At 46.8% G+C, this 16244-nt stretch overlaps 1 protein-coding gene across 9 annotated transcripts in view; it reads left to right on the top strand.

Annotated features, from left to right (window-relative positions):
* stard13a (StAR related lipid transfer domain containing 13a) overlaps positions 1–16244 on the top strand; it is a 68612-nt gene that overhangs the window by 38815 nt on the left and 13553 nt on the right. For 6 of the 9 annotated variants that reach the window (XM_018755400.2, XM_018755398.2, XM_018755399.2 and 3 more), the window contains one exon: positions 14267–14338. In XM_018755400.2, the coding sequence (XP_018610916.2) occupies positions 14267–14338 (72 nt within the window). Of the gene's footprint in view, positions 1–2321; positions 2675–2797; positions 2871–14266; positions 14339–16244 lie in introns of those variants that run through there. The other 3 variants (XM_018755403.2, XM_018755402.2, XM_029250903.1) reach the window with 3 other exon arrangements.

Genomic DNA, 16244 nt, shown 5'->3' with positions numbered 1-16244 from the left:
TGGACATTGTGGTTTATTTCATCGTACAGATGGATATATGGATGTTTTATCTGGGCTCCATTTGGACCTTTTAGGTAAAGCCGTGAAGGAGAAACTTTGACTGACCTCTGCGAGCGTGAGAGGTTTGAATCTGAAAATAGGAGGTGTCCGGTGGAGATGTTTACGGTTTGCACCTGGCAGTGGTGGTGTTAGCATGAAGCTCTTTCAGTATTCCATACCTTCTTTGTCTGCTGTCACATTTGTGTCTCTAAACTGCTCTTAAAAATGTCACCCTCTGACCTTTCCTTCCTGTGCAGAGCCTCAGTGCGATCCTGGATGAGTCTCTCGCAGACAGCCGTGCCATCTCTTCGCTGGCCCATTCCTGTTGCTTTCTCATCCCTGTCATCTACAAAATTAATTCCCTCCTCATATATTGTGCTGCTCAACTTCTTGTTGGGGCTCTTGACCTCTAGGTTGGTTTTCTGCGGCTCTCTTTGGTGGGACGTCCTTCGTCTAGTGTCGGTCCTCTTCAGCTCATCAGGAACGCTCCTATCTGTCTGTTGCTTTCTGGTCCTCGTTGTGCTTTCTCGACTGCTTTGCGTGGGATTCTCTGTTGACCTTCTATTGCTGTGACTATCCAGTTGAAGACTCTTGTCCTGAGCTACAGATCTCTGTATGGCTCTGCTTCCCACTACCTCCCAACTTGCGTCTCTCGCTATGATGCATCAACAAACCTCTGTTCTCCCTCTGCCTGCCAACTCTCCATGTCTCCTTTCTCCAGATGCACTTAAAAGGATCACTCTCATACATCCAGCACTGTCACGCCCCCCTCGGCGCAACGAGGAGCACCTGCGGCGGATCGGGGGACGGACACATAAAAGGGAGGCGCAGAACACGCCCAAATGCGAAACCTTGTTCAGCGTTATTACTCATTTGCGTACCTTGCGTTTTCTTTCCTGACTTCCCCGATTCCTCGTCCTTTTCCTCATCCTCGTCGTCCTCCTCATTTCCCCGAACCCTCTCCTGTATCTCCACGACTTCCTGGCTTACCACGACTCCTTGCCTGTTTACGGGATTACGACTCTCGGATTCTCCTTTCGGATTTCGTTCGCACATCGGTGACCCTTTGCCTGTTTTTCGACCATGTTTTCCGAATTGCCCCTCGAAAGATCTTCCTGTGCTCCGCGCTTGGGTCCGGCGCTCCCTCCCCGGGGAAACTCCATGACAAGCCCCCAGTCTTTGGAATGAGATTCCTTTCAACATCAGATGTCCTCCCCGTGTGCTGACCTTCAAGTACCTTCTCAAGACCCACCTCTTCACACAACACCTTGGGACTCTTTTTAACCCCTGTTCTATTGTGTCATTCTGGGACCCTTACCTAACATTTGTTTTCGCCAGCTCTCATCAGTATTTTAATCTCGTCATCAGTTTTTCATCTGACCGGCAGTTTTTCATTTTTTTCGTGTTAATAGGCCCATCTCTGTGTTAGCCACCGCGTTGTACTTCATGTAAGACTCTTATCTTGTGATTTCTATCTCGTACTCTTAAAAGCGCTAAAGCATTGTATCGGTCCTGAACTAATTGATTGAGACTGTGGCGTCGAAGGCCAGGAAGACTGTGTGTTTACACTGGTGCCAGTCACAGATTATGAACCAAGCCCCATGTGTGCCAGCCTACTTTCACTGCGGAGTGTGGGCTCTATGATCAGCTGCTTTCTTATCTTGTGTACGCTGAGTAATTTCAAGAAGTTTTCTCTTTGTTTTGGTTGTCTTGTGTGTGGAAAATGGGAAGAGAGGAGCACGGGCCCCCTGTCTGATATGAAAGCACAACGTTGCACAGGCTGCACTTGTGTGTGTTTAATAGCAGTGTGGAGAATGCCCTTGCGCATTCTCAGTAGAAGTAGTGTCAAAGGTCTTGCTTTAGACCCTTGCCAGTGTGTGTCCCACAGTGCAGACACACTTGATGGAGGCGAGAACGGTGCCTGAGATGTGCGTCGTGTCCACGCGACACGTGGCCCTCTGCTGGTACTCGTGTTCTGGCATAGCAGCCTTTTGGGATTTTTCTCTTCTCTTTCTCTCTCACTCTTGCTGTCTCCAAACTAGGGGATGGATGTTGCTGATTGTTCACTGAGCCGCCTAACTCTCCTCCCTTTCTGCACTTTCCCTCTCAGTGTGTGAGTGTCTGCTTATCACTCTGACTTCAGGGGGAGGAGGAGGCACCGACGCTGCCCTTGGCGCTGACCGCGGCAGGTGGGCAGCCGTCCTAGTGCTCGTGTGCCATTGGCCGTCTTTCCAGTCACATGACTGGGATTTAAGAGCGTGCGTGGGGGGCGGAGTCAAAACACTCTGTGCACTGCACTGTTTTGTCACGACTTGTGGGATGGGCTCCGTCCACTCCCAGCGTTCTTGCCACATGTGAGTGTGTGTGTGTGCGAGGCAGCGTTGTCTCAGTAGAGTTTCGTATGCAGAACAGAGCGCGCCTGTGTTTTCACGGAGCGGACTGGCCGAAGCGGACGCAATGTTCAGTCAGCTCACGGATGAGTTGCGGGACAACGAACCTCTGGGCGGCGTGCTTCCCAAGAGTCAGGATATCTGCCTCAAAACCGTCCAGCTGCATCCAGGACGGTCCGGCTACCGACTGGGCCGCATCGTTGCCCGACAGCAGCTGCTCCGGAGGATTGCTCAAGGTATGATAGGTCAGGAAAAGCTCAATTTCTCAATCTTTTGGGCTCATTTCCCCTTCTGTTGTCAGTTCAAGAAATCAGCAAACCACCTTCGTGTATTTTTTAGCTTTATTGCGTAAGCTGTGATACCAGGACTTTGCTTGTGTTAACGCGGTTCTGAGCACCCACCGTTGGCGTGTGGGTGTTACTCATGTATCTGATACCACAGGTATGTACCGCTGTCCCAGACAGTTGTTGTGCTCTTGGTAGAAATGCTAACAGATTTAGAGATACAGTACTGGGCAGGAGTTTTAGGCTTTGGATTAGAAAAGCTGTAAAGTGAGAACGCTTCCAAAAATAATGCTCTTAATTAATAAACTTCCTACAAAACTTAGTAACAATCCATCGTCACCAACCGCTTGGCGCAGCGGGCTTGGCCGGGTCCTGCTCTCCGGTGGGTTTAGGGTTTGAGTCCTGCTTCGGGTATCTTGTGATGGACTGGCGTCCCGTCCTGGGTGTATCCCCCGCCCCCAGCCTTACGCACCGTGTTGCCGAGTTAGGCTCCGGTTCGCTGCGACTCCGCTTGGGATAAGTGATTTCAGACTGTCTTTCTTTAACGACATACAAAACCCTTTCTGAAACACTAACTTTTTGCCAAAGGAATGTTCGGAAATCTAAAATATGCTCTTTCCCATTGACACTAATGCAGAAGACATTAAATAAATGTCTAAAACAGATATTTTTGTGAAACATTTAAGTGCCTAAGACTTTGCACAGTACTGTATAGTTTTGTATTCAGACTTCTGTTAGATCTGCGAATATCTAAGGTGGCCAAGCGGCTCCGAAACCATGTCCGTAAACACCTGTTCTGTTAGGAAGCAACAGACACTGTTAGGACGCTATTCTCATCTGATATTCTGACGCATGCAATCTCATAAAACCACACTTGCACGCACGTAGGTAAACAGAAGCCAGGCACTGGGGTTAGACACTGTGCAAGTTGACCTGATGTACAGGCATTCACTTTGTTGTGTATGCATTACACAGGGGGTGCGGTGGCACGGTGGCATGGTGGGTTTGGGTGGGTCTGGGGTTCGAGTCCCGCTTGGGGTGCCTTGCGACGGACTGGCGTCCCATCCCGGGTGTGTCCCCTCCCCCTCCGGCCTCGCGCCCTGCGTTGCCGGGTTAGGCTCCGACTCACCGTGACCTTGCTTGGGATAAGCGGTTTCAGCCTGTGTGTATATGTTACATTTACATTTGTGTGTGTACACGGTGTATATACGCAGGAGCTGGTATGCTGCAGTGCCTCATCAAAGGCGTGTTCATCCTCTGCATTCCTGTGGAGGGGCATGTTTTGTCCTGCGTTCGGTTTGCATGCGTATGGCCAGGCTGGCGCGGCGAGCGCACTGGGTGTTTGGGTCTGAGGCAGGGAATGGAAAAGGTAACGGTTAAGGAGGTGAACAACACCAGAAGGCTGCTGGCTCAAATTCCAAGAGGGGCCCTGCTGTTTTACTTCTGCAAATGAAAATGAATTCTAATTACTTCATTAGCTGTATGTACATCTGGTATAAGTTCTCAGTAGTTAATAGTTAGTTTGTGTGTCTCGTAAACTGACTTATCCCCGCCTTGTGACACACTTTTCTCCTACTGGTGTCACTGGTAAGAAATCAGTGTCTTACAGGTAAGTATTTGGATGCTTAATGGACTCACAGAATTCTCTGAAGCGGTACCGTTACATCTCACGGGATTCAGCCATCTGTGCTCCCTGAAGTCAGACGAATTTCCTGCGTGAACCTACAGGACGACGAGGATATGGAGCAAAGTCTCATGATTTCACCACTGGAAGATTTTTGTCTAGATGAATTTCTTAAATATTGGTTATAGTTCTAAGAGGTTGTGAAATTGGGGCCCCAGTTGCGTCTTCGGTCCTGGGAGGTGAACCGTGTGTTCTGACTAGACGTTGTAATTACATAAACACTGAGACAAGGACACGAGGCTGGATGGCTTTATGTAGCTTCTTCGGAAGTCTTCCACACGGTCCAGCGTGCCTCAACAACCCCAAAGCGTCATCGGAGCATTGTCAGTTTGACACCAGAGAGGCTCACTTTATTGATTCAGCTTGAATTCTTCAGACTGAATCCAAAAGATAAATCAAGCAGTCCGCAGAATAACCCTACAACTACCGTTGATTTCTGCTGCATTATACAGATTTGCAGAAAGTCCCACGGAAGAACCACTATGGAATTGCTATGGAGAGATTTTCATTCTTTTTCTTGCCATTGTTATAGAAATTCACATTCTTTTCCCTGCCAGCACAGTTGCTTAAGGTTTAGTTGCAATTTATGGTGAAATTCCCTTCTTTCCCATGTTGACTGTGAGTGTGAGTGCTTGGCCTCTGTAAAGGGGTGCTTCTTGGCCCTCTGCCCTCTGCCCCCCCCCAAGGCGGCTGCCGTGCCCAGACCCCATTCCACTTCGCTGTCCCCATCATTCGTCTGCTTTTTCCACTGCCAGCCATTGGCCATCTGGAGGCCAGACTCCCACATGAGAAAATCTCACTGTATCAGCTGGCTCCATGTGCGTTTGGCAGGAGGTGGGTGATCCCCCGAGGAGATGGAAAGGAGGAACAACTCCTCCTGTTCAGAAACTCACATCCAGCCATCAGCCACTGCTCTGCTTTTTACCTGGCGCAACACCTGTCAACATTTGTGCACACTAGGGTTGAGCACCTGCTTCACAAGTAGAGTAACCACATCCAAGTATCCACAAACTCCACACCATTCTCTCCCCCACGCCATCCACACACACACTACACTCTCTATACAGAAATCAAGTGTGCTATTCATGGCTTCCAGGGGAGGGTCTTTCCTGTTGGATTCTTGACTCCACTTCAAATATTCCTGATTGGTGTTTTCTCTGTTTCTGTAGTGCCACAGTGAACCGCAAAGGGCCCCTTTCAGGCTTCCTTCCAAGAACAGAGGAGATAGCCATGGAACAGATATCCAGTTCTTTTTAGCTGTGGTCATAAAACACCTCTTCACTACTGGGAGATTTCTTCACCGCTCTTATAAATATCTGTGCTTTATGTTTATGTAGTGCTTATTGTTTCATTCCATGCTTAAGATTTTTCGTGCCTTTTTTCTGAGCCTGTTCTACCACTGATGTTCATACCATTGCCCAGAATCCCACATTCTGCTTTAACAGCTGCCTGCTCAGTACAAGTTGCAGGATTTCCTACGCCACACGTGATCTCCCCTCGCTGTGGAGATCGGTAACTCTTTTCATGAGACGACCTCAGTTTATCCTGAAGCTTTACGTTTTTAGACGGCGACAAGGCGTATTTCGGTGTTTTTGGACTTGCCAACACATATTTGTAAAGTCATTGCTTTTCTTGCCTTTTGTTAGTTTGGGCCATCCTTTCAGTGCACTCCATGTTCAGTCAGAAGTAAAACATCTCCTAGGCATTTTCTGAGTAATGGAGAGTAAAGTTTTTTTTTTTTTCCTGGCATTCCGTGTCATCAAGCCCCATGGGTCACTGTGTAGAGATATGTTTGGCCTCCTAGATTTATATGGATACGTGGAGACATGGATATTTGGCCTGGCAAACTAAATCTTTTGTAAGTCTTTTGTAGGCATGTAGTGTGGCGAGTGGTTTTCTGAACAGGTGCAAAGTCGTATGACATGTTCAAAAACCCTGAGGGTTTCGTGAAAATCAGCACAAGTTTTTGAATTGTTGATGGCACGAATTACTGGAGTTTTCACTAGGTTCGGCTTACCTTTCATCCACCACATTGTTTTGGTGTGGGTAATTTTAGTCTCTTGAGCACTATTGTCCAGTATAAATGCCACGTTATAAAGATATGTTTTTTTTAGCTGTGGCAAAGAGGGTGAGATGATGTTATGATAAGCTCAGTATTTGGTGTTACCAGGGCAATAAACGCTTGTGGGTTTCACCACCTACGCTTGGCATACAATTTTTCTATTTACTTTCAGATGGTTGCCAAGGAGATTCATGTCTATTTTTTTTTTTTGGTTTATTTTTCTCAGCCATTTTAGTTAAGCTGACATGTTTTCCTCTCACAGATGGTAGATGGTCTGTAAGGGAGCTGGGGTACTGGGGAGTACTGGAGGATACCATGAAGCACACTGCACCTTTTGTTTTAACCACTCCCATGTGACTGGTGGGGGTTACCAAACTGGCCTTTAGCTGAAAGTTAGTCTCTGCCATGGAAAACAAGCAGAGCGCAAGGGAATGGATGGCACCCTCGAACAGACCCTGAAGGCAAAGATCCATGAGTTTGGGGGCGTCCGGCTGAATCAAGAGCAAGCGGCAAGACTATCAGTCATCTCTTTCTCAGTCATGCCTCCAACCCCACTCTTGATTTCTAACAAAAGTGAACCAGAGTTGGGCTGCTGCCTTTTGTGGCAGACAAACCATTGGGTTACCGCAATGTGGAGTTTCCATGTTGTTTTTTTTTATTTTGGCTGGTTAGAACATTCATGGCAAAACTCGATTCTTCATGTCACCTGGGCAGAGTTTAACTGGTATTCATGCAGGGTCTTCGTTTTATTCTGTTCAGTGCCTACTGCATGGTGATTCTTTTGGTTCTCATACACACAGTTTTCCAGTAACAAAAGTCTATGAGAACATGTTTACTCTGTCACTTATGAGCAAATAAAATGCCTATATATGGCGTTTGGCACAATGCACATTGACTCGATTGGAAGCACTGTTGTTGGGATGGCTGGCCCCCTGTATGGGTTGCAGAGTCCTTGGTGTTTTTTCTTTTTAGCGAAAACCCCGACGCTCATGGTCATAGAACGGCCTGCATTATCCTGTTGCTCAACTTCGGCCTTGTATGGGTTGGCTCACGTTCGCCTGTCGCTACGGACAAATGACTCAGTAGTTTACCCAACTTCTTTTGCTCATTGCTGCATGGTTCATTTCTGACAGTCCTGCCGATAAAGTCACACATTTCTGGATCTAGTTTGTTTGCATTTCAGAAGGATCCAGCAAAGTAGTGTCCAGTTCAGAAATACCCTGTTATTGTTTTGTTTGTTGATTTTGGAATTAAACTTATTAACTTACGAGGTATGTTTTGTGATTTGGTTCCAGGTTGGTCTGGTTTTGTTGCCAGTGACTTTGCTCGTCTTTACAGATTGACGTCTCAGACAATGGTCAGAAGCAAGCGATTCTTTTTACAAGGTCATATTAAAGCATAGTCCCTTGTAAATTGGCATTGTCCTTAAATTTTAGTTTGTAATGTCAGGAACGGCACTGAAACCAGCTGAGGAGTCGTGTTATTCTCTGGAAGTGGAGCATTGATGCGAGGGTTGAATAACACTTTAGACAGCGAGGCTGGAGCCCTTGAAAGGGGACACGGGAGAGTTTCTGAGGATTTGCATCCTCACTTCGGAACAGCATTGATTAAGAAGTTGGGCTTGCGTGTGGGCATGTAAACGGAATGTAGATTCGTGTGTGAGAAATGAAAGTCTGTCTATATATGTGGTTGAATGTGGGCCAGTTTAGTCCGTTTAGTCTCTTGAAGGGCCCACTTGCTACCAGTGCAATGGGAAGGGGAGGCGGGTGCGCTCAGGTAGACTGTAAAGTATTTCCCCACGGGCTGCAGTGGGCTTTTTTCTGCCGAATGCCACCATGACAGACGCGACGGCCTCTCTGCAACCAAAGCTGCATTCCTGGTTACCCACCGTCTGTCACGTCACACACCACAGTCATTCAACAACCTGGCCACCTCATGCATTGTAAATCCATTGCTCACTAGTTCTAATTCAGCAGGAAGAGGGCTGAATTTTTTTTCAGTCTTTGAACTGTCACTTTGATTATGTGTTATGTAAAATATTGTTGAATATCGACTTAAATGCAGTGCTCTGCAAACATGAAGAACTGAGAATAAGCCAACTGTATGTTTTTACTTAGAAACTAGTGGAAGTGTCATATAAAAAGTATAAGGATATCCACATCAAAAAATCCACTAGATGTTCACTGTTGTTGCAGTGTTCACCTTTCTTGCAGGTGGCACCTGTGAGGACGCTGGGAGATGATAACTTCCTAATACCAGGACACAAGGGTTTGCAGAATAAGTGGAATTGTTGGCAGTGAATTTGTTATTGACTAGTTGGCGAGCTCTATCACACATACACCTATTTTAACGTAGGTTTGAGGTAGAACATGCAGTTAAATAAAATAAATTCAACAAGCCCTATTGATTTCTTTACAACAGAAACACACACACACACTTTCTGAACCGCTTGTCCCATATGGGGTCACGGAGAGCCAGAGCCTAACCCAGCACCACAGGGCGAAAGGCTGTGGGGGTGAGGGGACACACCCAGGACAGGACGCCAGTCCGTCGCAAGGCACCCCAAGCGGGACTCGAATCGCGGACCCACCGGAGAGCAGGACCCGGTCCAACCCACTGCGCCACCACACCCTCCTCACAACAGAAACATTGAGCAGTATTTGTTAGATGACCAGTATCTCTAGTTAATTCTTGCAGAAATTATATTTCCCTTTTAAATGCCTTACCAGTATCCATTTATATCAGTGTACTGATGTTCCCTCTACCTACCAGACTCTAGAGACTGTCCCTCTTCCTACCAGCAGTTAGTAACTGAAAGAAGTCATGTATTGGGTCACGTGAAAATATGGTATTATACATGCTTGTGGGGGACGTGGTGGCACAGTGGGTTGGACCGGGTCCTGCTCTCCGGTGGGTCTAGGGTTCGAGTCCCGCTTGGGGTGCCTTGCGATGGACTGGCGTCCCGTCCTGGGTGTGTCCCCTCCCCCTCCAGCCTTTTGCCTTGTGTTGCCAGGTTAGGCTCTGGCTCCCCGTGACCCCAAATTGGACAAGCAGTTCAGAAATGTGTACACACTTGTGTTGTCTGTCTCATTTCAGAATGTCAACATGAATGACTATATTCTGAAAAAAAAAAATGCTATGTGCACACTGCTGCAACCAGCTGTTCTGACAGTATCCTAATTTTTAGAACCAGTCCACCTATGTAGCCCAGTACTTGGACCGCTACTGAGTTCATGCTGTTAACTTACTTTATGCGTTTACCCTTCTTATTCATGGTCATTTCAAAATGAATACTAGACCAGCTTTGTGTTTTTGACAACAGTGGTGTCCTGTTACTATGTACTTCATAAAATCTGTGGGTTGTTTTGTTTGTGATTCGTATCATACATATATGTTTCAGTTTTACACATTTATAAGATATCGTTTTGTAAGATGACAAATTACACTTTTTTTTTTGAACAAAAAAGTTTGCATTTCAGATTGGAAATAAATTTGCCTTGTTTCAAATTAAAGTAATAATTGACTATTTTAATTGGCTCTCGCAGTAGTTATTAGTTGTAGCCCAAGGTGCTGATGTTAATTTTTTTATATATGTTACTATGATGCAGGTTGCCCATTTAACATGAATATTGGCCATCGTTTGCCCTCTGCAGGAGATTATAAGGCCTGATTCCCACTAGAGATAAATTGCTTGAGGGGCAGGTCGTAGGAACACAGATGCGGGCTGCGAGCTCTTCTTGCCAGAGAATGCCTTGTAGAAGAACGGCCGTCCAAGAGAATGAACACTGAAAGAATGACGCTGAATTTGTAGAGGTTTCTTTCATTTGTTTCGCTTAATGAAGCTAACATTGTATTTCTAGTGAGTAGCGCAGTGGTGCAGCAGGTAGCACTGGTCTTTTGGGCTGTGGGTTTGGACATGGCTTTGAGTCCGGCTCCGTCTGTGCAGTGTTTTCACGATCTCTGAAAATTTGTAACCTGAGCATATTTGCAAGCCTAAGGGTGAGACGTAGACTATTTGCATGCTATGGCTGGCACCGAGCAATATGGAGTGGGAGAGATTAAGTCAAGGACAGAGGGCGAGTGTGAGAGATCAGCTTCTTAGGTTCACTTTGGATGCGAGAGGGTCCAGCTGGGATTGTGGGCAAGTTTCTGTACTCCAAGGCCAAGCGGGCCAATTCCTTCACCACCTGCACCCCTGCAGCTGTCTGTGTTCTCCGAAAGCTGTCGCTGAGGTCACAGACTGTACACTTCATGCACACACCCGCACAGCTCTGTTTTTCCTTAAATTTAACATTTGTCTGCAGCTGTCTCTCACCTCATCATTTATGCATGTTCTCTGTATGACCGCATGGTAGTGGGATAAGTGCAGGTTTAACACAAACGACAGCCCAAACCCTGGGCAGCTTGGCTTTAGAGCAAGAAGAGTTTAGCTCTCTCCATCCTTTTGATGAGATCTAGAGATGGACGTGGGAGCAGTGTAGAAATGTGAGAAAAAAGGCAGCGTTCCAGTGCCTGGTGGTGTTTGTCTTGTGTGTGCAGGGCTGGTCAGCTGTGGCCCACTGTAGCCTACAGGCATCTGGCCTGGCTCTTTTGTCTTTTTGGCTACGTCTGGGCTGCCTCGCAGTGGCTGGAGGATGGAGCTGACAGTCCTTTCTATATTGATTATTCTCTATTTGCCTGTCTCGCATCCTCTTATTACACAACTTCTCCCCGCACACCTTATTGCCAAGCGCGCCGTCCGTCCGCGTGCTGCTCTCGCCACACCGTCGCTGAACTCTGAGGTTTTGCCGTGTGGCCGAATGCTCGGCATCCCATGCAGGCTGCCCCTCCGTCGGACAAGCTTTCTCAGAAATAACTGTGGTGATTTTCCACTGATGGACTCCTGCAAATATTTACGCTGAGAGGACTTCACTCCATGCCACTCCCCTCCCCAACTGAGGTACGCAGCGAAGGTCTCGTAGTGTGGGTTTCTTGCACGCCGCACACTGCAACGACTTCGAAGGGACATAAACAGTGGCAGGATTTAAATCTGTAGATTTCTCCAGCTTTCATGCTGTTCTGTCTCTAACAGCACCCCATCAGGTGGACTAGGTTAGAGGATAGTGCCATAGTTTGCATTGTCTTCTTTGACTGAACTTTGTGCTTTTTGTGAAGCAGAGAAGAGAAAAACAAAGGAGAAAGTGACCTTTCCCTGTGCCCTGTCCCCTGGGCCCTGTGGCATGTGTATTGGGTGTTTACTCTCTGCTCTGATGTCCAGCACGGAGGTCACGAGCGGTCAAAGGAGCAGCAGACATGCAGGTCAGGGAAAGGCTCTCTAAGCAGCACTCTAACAACCCCCAGCTGCTGAGAGCAATAGCATTTTTGAATGCAGAGTACCGCTGGACAAGTTGCAGAGCTGAATTAGGTGTCTAAACAAATGCTGTGATTGTTACAGTTGGTATGATCTTTTTGTTGGAATAGTTGTGCTCAAAATGGTCCTTGTGTTCAACGACTGTTAGCTTTATGTATTTTATTTAGATACTCATGGAGCCAGGTGAGATGAGGGGGTCTGGTGGCACAGTGGGTTTGACCAGGTCCTATTCTCCAGTGGGTCTGGGGTTCAAGTCCTGCTTGGGGTGCCCTGCAATGGACTGGTGTCCCATCCTGGGTGTGCCCTGTGCTGCTGGATTAGGCTCCAGTTTGCTGCAACCCTGTTTGGGGCAAGCAGTTTTCAACTCCGTGTGTGTAGAGCTAGATGACGTGGGTCTGAAAATGTCCATTGTTATTATTAGGGCTTGATGCAGAGATTATTGCATTAAAATATTGCGCAAAATTCCCTGCAGCATGGGTAAATAGACTGCGCTACTGTAAGACAAACCGCAGCTGTGTTTGCAGTTTGGTTGTGTTTTACCAACATTTTAGAGTGCTAGTTAAAATCATCCAGTCTTAAACTGTTCAAACAGATGAACATATTATTACTGTACTTTCCATGTATTGTCACTTAGTGGCCTTGGGAGGTCAGGGAAAAGAATTTCTGAACGACACTGATAGTGTGTATTGTGTCAGTTTAGAAAATCTCACTAACCCCTTACTCTAAACCCCTTTGGCAAATCGGTTAATCTCCCGCATCTTTTGTGTCACCCTGATGAATTTACATACCTGATGCTGTCATACAAGGATCACTTTCTTCCCACGCCATCTTAAATCAGCGTTACCGTTTGTTGTTGACTTGCCGGAAAATTTCTCAGAATAGATACTCCAGATGTACCAACCCGTGGTTTTAATTCTGGAACGTCTAGACTGAAGTGGTAAGAATTCTCCTGGATTAGACATGGGAACACTCCTGCTGCTTCTTCTGTGTCAGGGGCCTGAGGTTCGCCCCCACCCACCCCCAAACCCCTAATTTAGCCCAACATTCTCCTCCTATGGCCTGGCAGGCTTTATCACAGCTGCATATTTCATTGTAATAGCTGCCACATGTTGTTTTGGCAGATCATAACATCAGAATGTTTTGAACAGGTACATTTTTTCTCTGGAAATCTCCTTAAGAGAACTGGAAAAGGCAATATAACTTTTATGTTTAATAGCGAAGAATTAAACTTGCCACTTAAAAAGTACATCAGGTAAGACGAGTAAAATGAGTTGAATGCACAGAGATCAGCTGAGAGTTTCGACTACGGCCACTACCCTTCATTCCTCTCTCTGCGAGAAACCTTCAGCGACTGGTAAGATTCATTGTTTCAGCGAGATCGTTGACATCATTGACATTGTTGGTTGTTCTAGTGGGGTTTTCCAAACAGAATAATGACAACTTACTACCTCAAGACAGCCCTTGCTGGGTTTGTCCACGGGGTCCAGTATCAGTGTGCTTCGTGCGGTGATCGTCTTGTTGGAAAGCTTACGTAAGGCATTGCTGACACGGACAGGGAGCAGGTGACGCTGCCCTGCGGAACATCAAGAGCCAATGTTATCGTTGCCCGTGTTATCATTGTCTTGCAAGAGTAAACGTTCTCGTCTTGTTCTGTAGCGCTGTCCTGTCCCGTGTTCTTCCAGAGCTCAGTTATCTGATGGCAGTGCCGTCACATACCTCGCTGTCGTCGCATGCTAGATCAGCTTGTTGTCAAACACTTTACTGCGTTGTTCACTCGTCTGAACAAATGGGTATGTGATTTTTTTTTTTTCTTCTGTAGCACTCGGGATAGAAATCCTTGGGAAGTGAGGAGAGGAAAGCATGGCACCTGTTTCACTGCTGGCTCACGTTGGCGACCTTGAGTGCAAGGAATGTGCAAAACCCAATTTATCTGTGCTGCCAGGGGATCTAGTCCTGGCCACCTGCTGTCTGTCTCCCCTTTGACCCTTGGGATGCGGAGAGGGTAGCAGTACCTTTTTATAACGAAACGGGTCGACGTGAAATGGAAAACGCGCCAACCGACTTCTTCTACCTTCTCCATTGTACACTCTAGCTACATCAGAAGAGTGACTTAAGTGTGACTTAATGAAGGTGCAACTTATGCTGTGTCTTGATCTCAGTTAATGAAAACCACCCAGACCCTGATGTAGAGGATATCTGTGAGCTTCGTAGAAGATTGTTTGGTCATGCAGTACAGGAAATACGATGTCATCATCAGTTCCTTGGATTTATGTAGTACCTTTGTGAGCTGGGGAAGAAAGTTATTTTCTTAACATGCTGGTGTATTTAATGACAACCATAGCTGCTCCTATAGCGGAAGGAGCTGCCGTAGTGTGTCATCTGTGCGAGCATCGATACGTGTGTTCATATGTGTGTATGTACAGTGACTAGACTGCTGTCTCCCTTTTTGTATTCCAGAAATCGAAGCAAAAGAAGCCTGTGACTGGCTGCGGGCAGCAGGATTCCCCCAGTATGCTCATCTTTATGAAGGTAAGTATTCCAGCTGCAGGATCTCATCACCCTTCGTTAGCAGGGGACGACCCGATAAATAGGGACCTTGGCCACTGGTGAAAATCACACTGTAGGATCTTTTAAGAGTCACTCCTCCCAGTTAATGAGAAGACGCTCATCTACATCTCCTAGATGCCTGAATGGAGAGTTGTCATAATGATGGATAGTGCCCTTCACTTTCATCATTCTTCGTATTTTCTGGAGGCAAATGGGCACAGCTGCCTCATGCCCACTACCACATTCCTCCTCCCCATCCCTCCTCTCCATCCCCAGAGTACAATGGAACAGCCAGCATTGTGGCAGAGGAAGCTGCATTTATGCAGCTGTCTGCAGTCTGTCCTGTAGCCAGACCTCCTTACAGGCTAGAGTTACTACCCAGGGAGAAGGGTCATGAGAAAGCGCCCCTGTTGAATGTAGATTGTCCTCTTTGACCACGCTTTCCTCCTCTGCCCAAGCCTTTCACTCGTCATACTGTTATGAGAATCTGCAGTGACGCTTGTGGGTGGCAGTACTGTACAGGGAAGACTGCAGATAGGACCACTTTTGGCCACTTCAGCTCTGTTACACTCAGCGGTCGGTTATACAAGTGTTTGTGCCTGTGAACATGTGTGTATATATTTAATTCTTTGTGTGTTTGTTTGAAAAGTATTATGACTTTTGTAAGAAAGACATTAATGATACCTTATAAAGGCAAGTCGCATAAACTCTAAATCTACTTTCCCTAACCCCCACCATTAAGTAAACTCTGAGCAATGCAGAATAAGGGGGTGGGGAGGTGGAGCATTGGCCTGCAAATGCTGTGATTCTGCACGGTCTGCAGTTCTCTCAGACCAAATGCATTGTATTAGTCTTACTTTTTGCTGTATGTTAGTAATTTTTCTTTTGTTTTGGTTTTTCATCATATACACTCACTTACCTGGATGATGTTGTTGTAATAAGAAAAGTATCAGCTAAATACATTATTATTACTACTAATAATAATAATGATGATAATGATGATAATACGGGTGCAGTGGTGCAGCGGTGCAGCGGGTTTGGTCTGTGCCTGCTCTCTTTTGAGTCTGGGGTTTGAGTCCTGCTTGGATGCTTTGTGATGGACTGGCATCCCGTCCTGGGTGTGCCCCCCCTCCCCTCCAGCTCTGTGCCCTGTACTGCCAGGTTAGGCTCTGGCTTGCCGCCACCCCACTCAGGACAAGCGGTTTCAGTCGGTGTGTGTGTGTGTGTGTGTGTGTGTGTGGTAATAATAATTTAGCTGATCCTTTTGTCAAGTGGCTTAAAAGCTGCTTAAAATTATTTTCCCGTTTATGCAGCAAGGAGATTTTTACTGGAGATGTTTAGTGTAAGCACTGTGCTCACAGGCAGGCGCGATTTAAATCCTGGTGCTTTGAGACCTTATAGAAATAAACTATAAACGTGTGACTATTGATTTGAATCATAGTTTTCTATCCGGCAGCACGGCTGAAAACAAAATCAAGGTGAAGCACAAGGGAACTTGTGTTTTTTTTTTTTTTGGTGTTCTGTAGAAAAATGGAGGTTAACAGACTGCATGCTGGGAAGTTCTACAAAGGAGCTTCTCTCTAATGGTCACACTATCTGGTCTCATTCTTGAGGTTACGCACCCTCTGCCAGGGACAGTTTCAGTGGTGATTTCCCTCCTTCCTCCATGCTACGTCGGTCACATACACACATCCATGGGCGCAACACACACACACACACACACACACACACACACACACACATTTTCAGAACCGCTTGTCCCATACAGGGTCGCGGGGAACCGGAGCCTACCCGGCAACACAGGGCGTAAGGCCGGAGGGGGGAAGGGGACACACCCAGGACGGGACGCCAGTCCATCACAAGGCACCCCAAGCAGGACTCGAACCCC

This window comes from Scleropages formosus, chromosome 4 (assembly GCF_900964775.1).
Source record: "Scleropages formosus chromosome 4, fSclFor1.1, whole genome shotgun sequence".
NCBI classification, from domain to species: Eukaryota; Metazoa; Chordata; class Actinopteri; order Osteoglossiformes; family Osteoglossidae; genus Scleropages; species Scleropages formosus.
The sequence above is the reverse complement of the archived record's forward strand: the minus strand, read 5'-3'. Positions and strand labels throughout refer to the sequence as shown.